Source organism: Squalius cephalus (genome assembly GCF_949319135.1).
Source record: "Squalius cephalus genome assembly, chromosome: 8".
Lineage (NCBI taxonomy): Eukaryota > Metazoa > Chordata > Actinopteri > Cypriniformes > Leuciscidae > Squalius > Squalius cephalus.
The window spans coordinates 16,999,564-17,012,662 of record NC_137129.1 but is presented as its reverse complement, the minus strand read 5'-3'; the positions used below and the strand labels follow the sequence as shown (position 1 = coordinate 17,012,662).

At 37.6% G+C, this 13,099-nt stretch overlaps 2 protein-coding genes across 4 annotated transcripts; both read left to right on the top strand.

Moving 5' to 3' along the window:
- The first annotated feature begins 761 nt into the window (after nucleotides 1-761).
- On the top strand, nucleotides 762-7,040 carry paqr7a (progestin and adipoQ receptor family member VII, a). 2 transcript variants are annotated; one of them, XR_013821994.1, is made up of 3 exons: nucleotides 762-861; nucleotides 2,851-4,437; nucleotides 4,486-7,040. XR_013821994.1 is itself a non-coding variant. In XM_079878694.1 (2 exons), the coding sequence occupies exon 2, from the start codon at nucleotides 2,946-2,948 to the stop codon at nucleotides 4,026-4,028; it is 1,083 nt and encodes a 360-aa protein (XP_079734820.1). In that variant the 5' UTR covers nucleotides 762-861; nucleotides 2,851-2,945; the 3' UTR covers nucleotides 4,029-7,040. The 2 variants fall into 2 exon arrangements, 1 of the variants encoding a protein (XP_079734820.1); XM_079878694.1 differs by having other exon boundaries at nucleotides 2,851-7,040.
- A 234-nt stretch (nucleotides 7,041-7,274) lies between these two features.
- Nucleotides 7,275-12,738, top strand: sh3bgrl3 (SH3 domain binding glutamate-rich protein like 3). Of its 2 annotated transcripts, none has more exons than XM_079878705.1 (3): nucleotides 7,275-8,194; nucleotides 9,770-9,937; nucleotides 11,185-12,738. In XM_079878705.1, the coding sequence occupies exons 1-3, from the start codon at nucleotides 8,150-8,152 to the stop codon at nucleotides 11,248-11,250; spliced, it is 279 nt and encodes a 92-aa protein (XP_079734831.1). In that variant the 5' UTR covers nucleotides 7,275-8,149; the 3' UTR covers nucleotides 11,251-12,738. The 2 variants fall into 2 exon arrangements, with proteins under 2 accessions (XP_079734831.1, XP_079734832.1); XM_079878706.1 differs by having other exon boundaries at nucleotides 8,157-8,229.
- The last annotated feature ends 361 nt before the right edge of the window (nucleotides 12,739-13,099 follow it).

Below are 13,099 nucleotides of genomic sequence, written 5' to 3'. Positions count from 1 at the left end.
GAGAAGAAGCACCAACATGGATCTGGGAATCTGAAGGATCTGGAGAGATTCTGTATGGAGGAATGGTCTCTGATCTCTTGTCAGGTGTTCTCCAAACTCATCAGGCATTATAGAAGAAGACTCAGAGCTGGTATCTTGGCAAAAGGAGATTGCAAAAAGTATTTAATAAAAGGGTGCCAATAATTGTCGCCAACGTGTTTTGGAGAAAAACATTTATTTCATAATGTGATTTCCCCCCCCCCACTTTCAATTCTTTTACTTCAATGAAAGGTTAGAATTTTGCAAATTTTTTGAATGAAAGATCAAAAGGATAAACAATGCAGATTTATTTTTTACAGCCAGTTTTGATCATATTTACCAGGGGTGCCATTAATTCTGACCATGACTGTGTGTATATATATATATATATATATATATATATATATATAGAGAGAGAGAGAGAGAGAGAGAGAGAGAGAGAGAGAGCCTATATGCTGCATGTGTTAAGCCATAATTTGAAGTGATCTTCTGAAGAGAGGCTTACAGAGGTGAAATTCTACATTAAAACAAAGAGCACAAAATGGGACATCTAATAAACAACAATCTAATCAGTAATTCTAACTTTTTTATTGCCTTGGTTTTTTTTTATATTATGAGAAATCAAAACAAACGTTTCAGGATAGATTATCACAGCAATGTGAATAAATATGTTCTCGGACTGACAGCGTTTTTGTTACGTCCCATTGCTCGCAGTACCGCCGACACAAAAGGCGTGGCTAGCGAGAAACATATGAGGAAGAGAACAGCTAGTCACTTAATATCCAGTCAGTTTCCACTCGGGAATTATTTGCGCTGCCAGATTTGCGGAAGACACCAAAGAAGGTAAATACAGACATCTGTGCTTTTCTATTCTCTGTTCGTGTTAGGAGCTGCTCTGTGGCGCATCTCATGTGCTTGTTTGTGGCTCACCGACACTCACCGAGTTGTCTTAAGATTCATTTGATTGTAATTTAGTAAGTTCGGCCTCTTTTTCACGCATGAATGAAATGCTGGAATACACTATTTACGGGTGTCAAATCGTTTAGTTTTTTACCGCAAGAACCTATGATTATAGCCTATAGAACTAAATGATTTCCATCAATATGAAGAGACTTGACTACCTGTTGCTAATGTCTAGAAAATGGCATGCCAGGTCTTATCTAATGGGTAGATATGTCATTTACCTCAATGTTTTTTTCGTTTTTTTTTTCCTCAAACGGTTGTCATTTTCTTAGTAACACTTTACAATAAGATGCATAAACATTAGTTGATGAAAACTTAAAGTTTGGATCTACTCTTTAGGATTTTCTTCAGCAGCAAGTGAAGAGCTGGAAATGTGTTCAAGGACAAGTTACAGACAAGACCATGACTCTGTCTGTGGACTTATTATTCATTTTAGTTTGGCCTTGATGGCAATTTTCTTTTAGGTTCAATACCATTTACTGCAAATCACAGACTCTATTTTAAATGAATCCATGGGTTCTGTAAAGTTGCTACAATAGTATACATAAAATGTCCACGCATGAGGTATTATGAACTAGCATTTATTCATTTTTCATTGTTAGTTCATGATACCTAATGCATAACTAATATGAATTAATTTAATCTTAAATTGTAAAGTGTTCGGTCTATGTTTATTCTTCCTTAAGTGGAACAGAAAATATGTTTAGTATAGCTCTTTACAGATATAGAAAAACAAATGTAAGTTCATATTACTCATGTGCTATATAAGAACGAGTATTCTGAATATGGACAAACACGTGTGTGTGTTGTGTGTGTGAATGAAATTTAGAAAAGTTGTGGTAGATGAAATAACAATTTTTCGGTAAATAACAATTTTTGTTGTCAGTCAAATTGTTACAATGCTGACATCAAAAGACTTGGAATAAAGTACCCGAATCAAATGTGCTATCTTTTCACAGCTTAACAGTCTGTGGTTTTATTTTATAGAAAGATTAGCCTGAACAAACTTCCTCTTGTTTTGTTCGGTTTGAACAACTTGATGGAGCAAACGGCAGTATATTCAGTTTTGGATGAATTTGAACCATCATTAACTCATAATAAGAGCTTTAAACTCTAATTTAAGTGAACAATTATGTAGGTGACTTAAATTAGATGTTTCCTTTCACCAAACCCCTTAGCTCTTAGACGACAGAAACTGGGTGGGATTGAGTGTCACAAATGTGGTTTCCTGTGTGTTTTTATTTCACCATGACAACTCTCAAAATATTTGTATCACGTTAATGGATATGACAGTGTTAATGTATTTGGTCTTGATGGACTATCTACTTTGCAGGCTGCAGCTGCAGAGCAACTATGGACTTACTATATACTGCCATTAGATACACTGACATGCTGCTGTGAGCATGTAAAATATGCTGCTGCTGCTGGATGAATAATATAAATCCCATAGCAGATCTAGACTGGTGGAGCTGGAGGAGGTCGAGGAGTTCAGAGGACTAGCGAAAATGATTATATTATTTGGAGATATTATTTGTCTACTATCCATTTAATATACTTTCCAAGGTCGGTTATTACCCAATAATGACCGTCGTCAGTAACAACACTGTATAACAGACTGCTCATCCATGTATTTGAAGCCAGCAATTCTTTCATGTTTTTCTCATCAAAAAGATTTTTCTTGCAAACTCGTGTTTCATTCGAATGCAGCTGGTGCCATCTCACATTTCTGTTACAGTTAACTTCAGTATTATTAGTACTGTGTAATATTGCAGTTTTTATATTTTTGGCAGATCAATTGTTTTAAACACTGTAATGGTGTAAACATTTTTTCCCCTTCACAGATATTTGTTTTTTTTATTGATTTCCCAGATACGCCAGTGTGTCGTCAGTTCTGGCCTGGACTATTGTGTGGCTGTCGGTATCTGGAATGTAAATTTCTATTCCCCGGTACTCCAGAGATTACCATGGCAACAATCGTTATGGAGCAGATTGGCCGGCTCTTCATTAATCTGCAGCAGTTGAGGCGAGTTCCCCAGATGCTCTCCGAGGCCCTGCCTTCCAAGACCGACACCTTGTGTGACACGGAGGTGCCCCAATTTTTCCGTGAGCGCTACATTTACTCTGGCTACAGGGCGCTCCACCGGAACTGGCGCTTCTACTTCCTGTCGCTCTTACAGCGGCACAACGAGACTATAAATGTTTGGACGCACCTAGTCGGAGCACTAGTGGTCCTCATAAAAACTGTCCAGTTATCGGAGACCGTAGATTTCATGAACGATCCTCATTCCTGGCCACTTCTCATCCTTCTCTTGTCGTCAACAGTCTACATGACCTTTAGCGCCGTGGCCCACCTGTTGGCAGGAAAATCGGAACTCTGCCATTACGCCTTCTTTTACCTGGATTATGTAGGTGTGTCACTGTATCAGTATGGAAGCGCAGTGGCACACTACTACTATGCTATTGAAGAAAGTTGGCATGCATGTGTCCGAGGATTTTTCATGCCTATTGCTAGCTTCTTGTGTTGCCTGTCTTGCTTCGGCTGCTGTTACGGGAAGTATCGCAATTACAGCCTTCCACCCTGGGTTCGTAAGGTAGGTCAAGTGGTGCCTTCAGCCGTAGCCTACAGTTGGGATACCAGCCCTGTGTTCCATCGTTTTATCACCTGGTTTCCCTCCTGGATGAGAGGCGATTCCAGAAGCAGCCCTGCTCTGCCCTTTCACTTTGGCCAAGTGGCTTTCTTTCTTTCCAGTGCTTTTTTCTTCACTCAGCCTGTTCCCGAGCGCTGGTTCCCAGGTCACTGTGACTTCTTAGGTCAGGGTCATCAATTGTTTCATGTGCTGCTTGCCCTGTGTACAGTCTGCCAGATCCACGCTTCATTTTTGGACTACCTGAACCGCAGAGACTTCTATGTGAATCTCCATGCTGATGGCGAGGCATTGTTCTTTTTTTTACTCTTTATTTTAACATTCGTCATGTCTGCTCTTATCGCCTTGTTTATGCTGGTGAAAGTAAAAAGATTGGTTGACTACAGGGGAAAAACTAAGTAAAGAATAGGAATAATTAGGTTTAGAATAGGCCATCTTTTGGGCGCTGTCAAGGAGCATTACTGTTATGATGGAAACAAGGGCATTTTCTGAATGCAAGGTTTATGTAAGAAAGAACATATAGCTATTAACTAACAGTGATTCTGCACATGCCTGGATCAATATTTGTGTTGGTTCTGTAACCACATTCTTATCAACTAATCAGAAGTGTTAAAGTTAGGGATCATGCTTTCGTGACCGATGCCAAACAGTGCGGACAATCGCCAGATTACAGTATGTCACTTGAACTAACCCTTTAATAATGATTTTGTAGCGTACCTTACTTCTGTTACACACCAGCCAGCAAGTAAACGCCAACAAAGCCAGCATACAGTATTTGAAGAAATTATATAAATAAATATTTGTTATAATTGTAGACTTGGTATTAGTTTGATTTGCTTGATGTCTGATTTTACTTGAGGTATTCTAAATTGGAGATTTTGAGTAAGGTCTTTTTTTTTAACAACAGCAAAGAATGTTATAATATCAATCATCATATTTGTTATCGGGTGGTATAAAAATAACAATTTGTCTAAATTTTGATATCAGTGATAATTTCTACAGTGCATGTTCTATAAATATGGACAGTATTCCCAATGCATTCCCAATGCTGAGCCTTAATGGCATTTTAGAAGAACCTCAGTGATTCTTATCACATACGTCTGTCTATAGTAGATAACAGTAGTACTGTATTGTTGAGATTGCTTGTATTTGTTTTGAATGGCCAGTGCACTGATTTTCTTGATAGCATTAATGCACTTACTGGCCCCTGATTTTATTGCATTTAAGTCAAACAAACCAGAGTCTAATTACAGCATAAACCAGTATACTTAAAGGGTTAGTTCACCCAAAAATGAAAATTCTGTCAGTAATTACTCACCCTCATGTTGTTCAAACCCCGTAAGACTTTAGTTCATCTTCGGAACACAAATTAAGATATTTTTGATGCAATCTGAGAGCTGGTTCGCTCCTTCAGTGGCTCAACCTTTAGTTTATCAAGCGACAAGAATACTTTTTGTGCGCAAAAAAACAACAAAAATAACGACTTTATTCAACTATTCATTTTCTTCCATGTGGGCCTCTGATGTGAGTTCAGGTCTCGATGTAGTGTTTAAAATGGTTCTAAAGTGTGCATTTCCTAGATGTCCGAATCGTGAGAAACCATCGAGAAAACGTAAAAGTGCCTTACCAATGCCGAAAAATGAATGGCTTACCTTTCACACTTTCCCATCAAATGATCGTGAGCGTCATCTTCTCAGTTCTCGCACATGCGTCTCATGAACTCATGTCAGAGGCCCACACAGAAGAAAATGAATAGTTGAATAAAGTCGTAATTTTTGCGCACAAAAAGTATTCTCGTCGCTTGATAAGCTTAAGGTTGAGCCACTGTAGTCACTTGGACTATTTTAACAATGTTTTTACTTTGCTGGGCTGGCAGATTCAATTACCATGCAGCCTATGAAGGAGTGAGACAGCTCTCAGATTTAATCAAAAATATCTTAATTTGCGTTCCGAAGATGAATGAAAGTCTTACGGGGTTGGAACAACATGAGGGTGAGTAATTACTGGCAGAATTTTCATTTTCGGGTGAACTAACCCTTTAATTTGGATGTTAAAGGGAAAGCAAAACAGAAGCACATTTATGTTTTCACCAGATCAGCATTTCTAACTTTTGTTCTCTTCTCCCAATTATCCTCCTCTGTTTATGTAAAAGGGACACCCAGTGATTTGGCTGTCCCGATTGGGATCCTTAATTAAAGCACTAATTAATGTTCCACTGTGTATACTGCCTACTGTTTTAACCAGAGGTGTAAAGAGTACCTGAAAACCATACATAAAAGTACAGATACCTCACAGTGTAACAAGATACAATTCACTAATTCCAGTAAAAGTTCTAGGTCTGGTTTCACAGACAGGGGTTAGATTAAGCCAGGATTAGGCCTTAGTTCAATTAGGACATTTAAAGGAGAAGTTCACTTTTAAAATGAAAATTCTGTCATCATATACTCACCCTCATGTTGTTTCAAACCTGTATGAATTTCTTTCTTCTGCTGAACAGAAAGGAAGATAATTAGAAGATTATCAGTAACCAGACAGTTTTTGGGTCCCAATGACTTCCATAGTAGGAAAAAAAATACTATGGAAGTCATTGGGACCCAAAAACTGTCTGGTTACTGATAATCTTCTAAATATCTTCCTTTCTGTTCAGCAGAAGAAAGAAATTCATACAGGTTTGAAACAACATGAGGGTGAGTATATGATGACAGAATTTTCATTTTAAAAGTGAACTTCTCCTTTAAGTAGCTTTTATAAGTGTGCCTTAGAAAAAACATTATTGTGTGCATCTTGAGGCAAAACAATGGCAATGACATATTTTAAGATATCTCAGTGCAAGTTGCTTTCAGTTAAAACAGCTCAAACATGCATTTTAGTCTGGGACTAGCTTAAACCTTGTCTGTGAAACCGGGGGCTAGAGTATCTGATTTTCTATCTGGGTTCAATAACTGTGAACATGAAAATGTATTGTTAAATGATTGAATTACTATTAAATACAGAATTATTTGGGAATCCGTGCACTCTAGAAAAATTGGCCCCATGTACTGTGTTAATATGAGGAGATTTTCTTTCTATATTGATTTTTCACCAGTGTTTTACTTGTAAATTGTATTACGTATTGTATTGTATTAAGTTGTGTATAGGGTTAAAGGACACTTAACGGAACATGTCCTGTTTTCTTACAGCATGGTATACACTTTTGCTGTTGCTGTTTAAAAAAAACATATGTATTATGAAACAATGCACATTTTAAATAGAAGTATGCTACATACTACTGCACATTCTTAACCTATTTCTATCAAAAGTTCTGTAAGGGATTTCATATTTCCCAAACTCTTTGGGCCTGACTAGAACATTTTATGAAAGAAAGGCCACCTTGTTTGGAGATGGTCATGTGGTTTGATTAAACATTCAAAGTGATGCTGTACTGCCCTCTTGTGTTTTCATTTGAACTGTCATCTTTATGTTAGTTTAAAATAGTTTTGTTAGCACAAATGTGGAAAGATCAGAACTTGCAGAACTTGAATGTCCCATGTGGACTGTAAAACAGGAAACCGTTGACAGTTTCCTGGAAAATTTCTGCTGGGCTGCATCTGGATTGGAGCAAACTCCACTGCAAACACACTGATAAACTTTATCTGAGGGAGGAACTTCCTCTTTAAGAATTGTTACTTGGGGTATTTGGGTCATTGTACCATACAGTGGGATTTGCATTGAATTACTTAAAAAAAATGAACTCTATAATCACACATTAATGTACTATTATGAATTATTTTATCTATTTTTACTCAATTTCATACAAGGCCATTCTAAATATCTGCAAGCTGCTTACCTAATACAGAAGTTGATTGTTCACCTTTTTTATTGATTATTTATAATGTATTTCGACAGATTATATCTAGGAATTTTGTAGTTTTCAATAATCAGTTGTTTTTCGGATGGCTATTTAAAATTGCTACCCATTGACAAAACTAACAACATATAAGATGAAGTGATAAATAAGAGAAGACTTTAACTTCATATCCATTATGACAGATATGTTGTTTATGGAATTGGAATGGAATTAATTTTAATAAGGGGGAGGGGGATATAACAGAGAATATTGTAAATTACAAAATACAAGTCTTTATTGTCCATAATACAGCAAAGTTGGAAACACAGGGTTTGAGGACAGTACTATCTTTCATACACTCTAAAAAAAGGCTCCAACATTTTTTTCACAGCAATGACATTTTTGATTCCCTAAAGAATCAAAGTAAAAATAATAATAATCTAATTGTAAAAAAACAAACATTTTAATAAGAGAGTATAAAGAACCTTTTGTTCAATTGAAAGGTTACGCATTATGTTCATGAGGAAGCCAAAATGAGACAGCATTTCCTTGTGTAGAATAAGGCGCTGTCTCTTTAAATGAGTGAATAGCGGGTGTCAGTGGTGAAACCTGGGTGAAACGGCGACTGTAGAGCAAGAGAACGGGAACTGATCGCCTCCAGAAACACAAAGGGACATTACGATTCAGCATCATCACTATGGGCATCAAACTGTATTACACCACCGTCACTGCATCAAGAGAGGTGAGAATAAACCTGTAACCATGTGGATTCAGAAAGTAAGCATTGTATCTGAAGAATGCAGAGTTAAATACATTTGAAATGGAGGATTAGGCTTCTAGACACACCCAACTGCTACGTTTGCATACATCTAGCCACATTTAAAGGCTATTGCGACATAATAACGCTTATAAATGCCTTACTAAGACATTATTGTTGCACTCAAACGTTTTAAGTGATTGCAAAACGTAGTTATTTGTAGATTCCGGATGTGAAGCGATTGAAGGAAAGATGTGCATTGCATTGAGAGCGGAAGTCATGTTGTCTGTCTGTGTTGAATGTAGTTGGTCTCGCACTAATGGTGTATAAAGTAGGAACTTGTTTTGCACGAGCGCTCATTAGATGTTGCTCATAAAAAACAAATAAACAAAAAACGTTCGCTTTAAATTGTTCACGTCATTATGGCAAATCAGATTGAATCGATGCATTGAGCTTCTGCAAGTTACATTTCTGCTTCGTTGAGTGCGCACATCTGTTATGAATAAAGAAAGAATGCCAATGATTTACGGCTGATTTTGCTGCATTTTCATAATCGCGGGCCTTCAAATCACGTGAAAAGCAGAACATATTGATACTCTGTATTTTTTTTTTTTTTTTTTTTGCTTATTAAAGTTTTACAATCTATTAAATGAGCAGCACTTTTGAGAAATGTTATTAAAATGAATTAGTCTACATGGAGTGGGTCGCCCGTCATGGGTGCCACCATGTTGGGATCACATGACCTGCCATGTCATGCAAATTACTTGCTTATTACACGTGCAAGATACTACTACTAATAAAAACAAAAATAGTGACATGTTAGCACTTGCAGCCAGTGAGAGTGTTCTATACCAATTGTAAATGGGGGTTCAGTGAAAGGATTGCTGGAAACATGTTTAATGTATGAGATATGCATTAAAGTCCCCTAATCAGCACTAATAGTATTTTTCCATTTTAATGTAGGTTCATGTTTAATTTTTAACTAGTGAATTGCCTAAGGTGTGGTTTCTGCAGATATGACCCAACTTCCTGAATACAGCCTCGTTACATAGTGTTTCATTATTAATAATCAACTCAGCATTTTGAGGTGAAACCACTGGCTGTTAAAAGCAAAGTACACTCTACACCTATTCATGCAATGTATGATTTGATTTGGTTGGTAAAAAGACCAGATGAGAAGGCCATTTTAATGCATTTCCTGAATTGGTGCAGTAAATTAACTTCCCCAATGTTCTCACATGATCATGTGACTTTTCAGGAAGTGTCAAGATGCATTCACATTTTTATCACTGTTGGCCTTTTTACATTTTAATGGGCTTGTAATTATTTTATCGAAGAGACACTTGCATTATATTAGACTGTGAATCTTGTATATATTTTGTAATTTGTTCTCTTAAAACGTTCCTTGAGCCTTGAGCTAAATTTGAATAATTCTAGTGGTGGCTTGAAAAATGCAAATTAGACAACAGCCTGGTTCAGTTATTTTTTACAAATAGGCCCACGGAAAGAGACTGTACAGTTATTTACTGCTTGACCTTGATAGTTCTCCTTGTTTCTCAGGTCAAGTCTCAGCAGGCGGAGGTTATGCGTATTCTGGACAGTAAGAGCATCAAGTATGAGTTAATTGACATCTCGGTGGGCGGTGCAGTTCGGGATGAGATGAGGAGTAAATCAGGCAACCCCACAGCAATCCCACCTCAGATATTCAATGAAGACCAGTACTGTGGGGTAAGGAGGACTGGCAACGCAACGGGGTGTTTAATGTTTGAATTTAGGACTTGAAAGGAATAGTTCCCTGAAAATAAAAATTCTGTCATAATTTCCTCACCCTCTTGTCAAACCCTCATGACTCTCTGCTGTGGAAATGAGGTGCGTCTTTGAACAATATTTTGCCCATTTTTCCCCACATTAAAATAAATGGGAAATGGAAACAGAAGTACCATAAAACTAGTCTTTTGAAGTCATATGATAGGTTTGTGTGACTAACTGACCAAAATTCAAGTCATTATTTACTGAAATTCTGCCACATCACATTTTTAGTGAATAATGTCAGAATTCAAGTTTTTAGATGAACTCTTCCTTTAATGTTGCCTTTCTAATGTAGTTTATTTAATAGTTTATTTGTCCACCCAAAAATGTCTGTCATCATTTGCTCACCCTTATGTCGTTCCAAACCTGTATGACTTTCTTCCTCTGAACACAAAAGAAGATATTTTGAAGAATGTTGATAACCAAATAGTTTTGGTTCCCATTGACTTCCTTTCTTTTTTTCCCTTTTTTTTTAAATCAGTGCAATGGAAGTCAATGGGAACTGAAACTATTTAGTTTTTATAAAGAGTTCTTTAAAATATATTCTTTTAATGTTCTACAGAAGAAAGAAAGTCATACATGTTTGGAAACAACGTAAGAGTGAGTAGGTGATGACAGAATTTTCATTCTTGGGTGAACTATCCCTTTAAATATCATTCATTCATTTTATACAATAGCCGCGTTTCCACTGTCGGGCCAGTGCGAGCCAGGGCTTTAAACGGGCCGTGCCACGCTAATAGCCTCGGGCTAATAGCACTGGGCCTGCGTTTCCACTGTCGGGCCAGAAGTTAAATTATTTTAAAAGCCTTTAATGCTGACAGAATCATCCGGCGCTGCCGTCTCCAGACTCAGGTAAACTCCGCCTCTGTTCGTAACCACTCCTCTAGCCCGAGCTGGCCCGCTTTGGCCCAAGGTATTCGACGGGCCAGAAATCCTGGCCTTTGGCCCTGAGCAAGCCCCGATCAAGCCCCGGAAGTGACAGTGGAAACGCGACTGGCCCTGGCACGCACTAGCACGGCCCAGCCCTGGCCCGACAGTGGAAACGCGGCTAATATGTCTTATTGAGAATGAATGTAATTCAATAAATAAAATAAATAATTGTACTTATTTGAATCTACATAGAACTACATAGATACTCATACTGTGTGTGTTTCTCTTTCTTTCAGAACTACGAGATGTTTTCTGAGGCAGTGGAGGCAGATACAGTGGATCAGTTTCTGAAGATTGCATGAGAGCCAAACCTGGTAGCATCCATCATCCTCTTCTCTTCCCTGGTCCATGTCCACATTCCCAAAGGGAGGCCTGCCTGTTCCCCTCTGCTCCGCTGGCGGTGCCTGCCTTATATGTCTCAATGCCACGCCACATGCCAAAAACAATCAACAGAAAAGCACATATTCACTCTGATAATTTACCCTCGATCTGAGACACGGTCACTCATTTACACCTTTGTGCTTTTGTTTTGATTATCTTGTTTATTTCCTGTCTTGTGTCCTCTTTGGTTCCGACGCTTAAACGCCACTAATTTGTCTTAATCTTGTTTGGATCAGAGCGCTTGGATGTATAGTAATTAGGTCAACTAATCTGGGCTGCAACCCCATGTTTATTCCAGATTAGACTAATTAACAGTCCAAGAAATACAAGAATCCCTTTGGGTCCAGTAATTGAATCACTTTGCCAATTTGCATAGATGGCCTTCATATATTTCCATCTATTGTGCTGATAAATCATTTGGAAATGGTTAACTATTCGTAGGCTGAAATGTTATTGTGTTGGTACCTTAAAAACACGCCCTAATTTCCAACATGATGTGAACTGGCTTTATTGGATTCTATATTAAGCAGCACACTGCTTTGGTTTAGCAAAGCCACATGTATGCTCTCAGATTTCCATTTAACATTCCCAAATTCAGGGATCGAAAGATTTTCCATTGCGTTAAACTGTGCCAATATATTTCTGCATGTGTTTTTCCATTTAAGCATATTCCTCTATCCTCTGACAACAGAACTTGAGCTGTGGGTACAAACATCGGTCCAGAGACTGAAATATCGAAGAATCGTAAAATCCACCAATTTACAGCAAAAGGATGAATCGCACGATAACATGTCTAGGTCATAAGAAATCATATTTTGCATTAGGAATATGAAACTTTTTTTTTTTTTTTTTTTTGGCTTTGTGATATTACTTTCATCACAGTTAAACTTATTTTATGTAATGCATTTCTATAATGATAATTGTGCTAAATTGCTGTGAAAATGATGTCAAAATGGAAGAACAAGTAGGCTTCATGATGCAAAATAATTAGCTCCTTTTGGTTTTTCAGTGAAATATAACGCAGACACATTCTTGACAGATTCCATAAAGGAATAATGAGAACAGTCTGCTTAATTCCAACACATTCCTGTTACACCACAGAATTTCATCTCATTTTATACTGGTAATGCACTAAATGTTGGTGTTTCTGTGATCAGCAATGCAAACATTCCCTAAGCTTTTAATTAGCTCAGTACTTCAGCTGCAACCACGAAATTCATCATCTAGTAGCCGAATCAGTCCCTACGGCATAGTTCACATGTACATGCTCTTCCATCAAGTGTCTATCAAATGAGTTCATTGTTCATTGGAGGTTGTAGCATTGACATTTCCAGCAAGTTAGGCTCTAGCGTGTTATGTTGGTCATATTGGTACTTAATTTATACTGTATATTTGTCACAGTCTTACAATCTTGACGAGCTGTGGTCCCACATCTTACTAATTAATTTCATCTGGCATCCGTAATGTCTGCTGCTTCCAGTTAGTCTTACAAACCTATTTACAGTGTATGCCACTATTGTTCTTTGCGGGCAAGACAGAGGATGTGGGACCTGCTCGCACAGATGATTGTGAATCTTCCTCTGTCGTTATTGTTTGTAACGATTTCTTGTGGTCTCTTTGTGCTGTACTGCTTTGCTATTGGACCAACGCCCTTTTTGGCCAAAATAAAAGAATGATAATTAGGGAAAGAAATGTTGGTGTCTTCCAAGAAGATGGTGAAATTGTGATGTATGGGTCAAATAAAAAGTGCAAAAAAGAAGAAAAAAATTT

Excerpts from the sequence above, each read along its gene's own strand:
- paqr7a (XM_079878694.1), top strand. The coding sequence starts at position 2,946 with ATGGCAACAATCGTTATGGAGCAGATTGGCCGGCTCTTCATTAATCTG.
- sh3bgrl3 (XM_079878705.1), top strand. The coding sequence starts at position 8,150 with ATGGGCATCAAACTGTATTACACCACCGTCACTGCATCAAGAGAG. Across the intron at positions 8,195-9,769 it reads CCGTCACTGCATCAAGAGAG|GTCAAGTCTCAGCAGGCGGA; the intron begins GTGAGAATAAAC and ends CTTGTTTCTCAG. Across the intron at positions 9,938-11,184 it reads ATGAAGACCAGTACTGTGGG|AACTACGAGATGTTTTCTGA; the intron begins GTAAGGAGGACT and ends TCTTTCTTTCAG.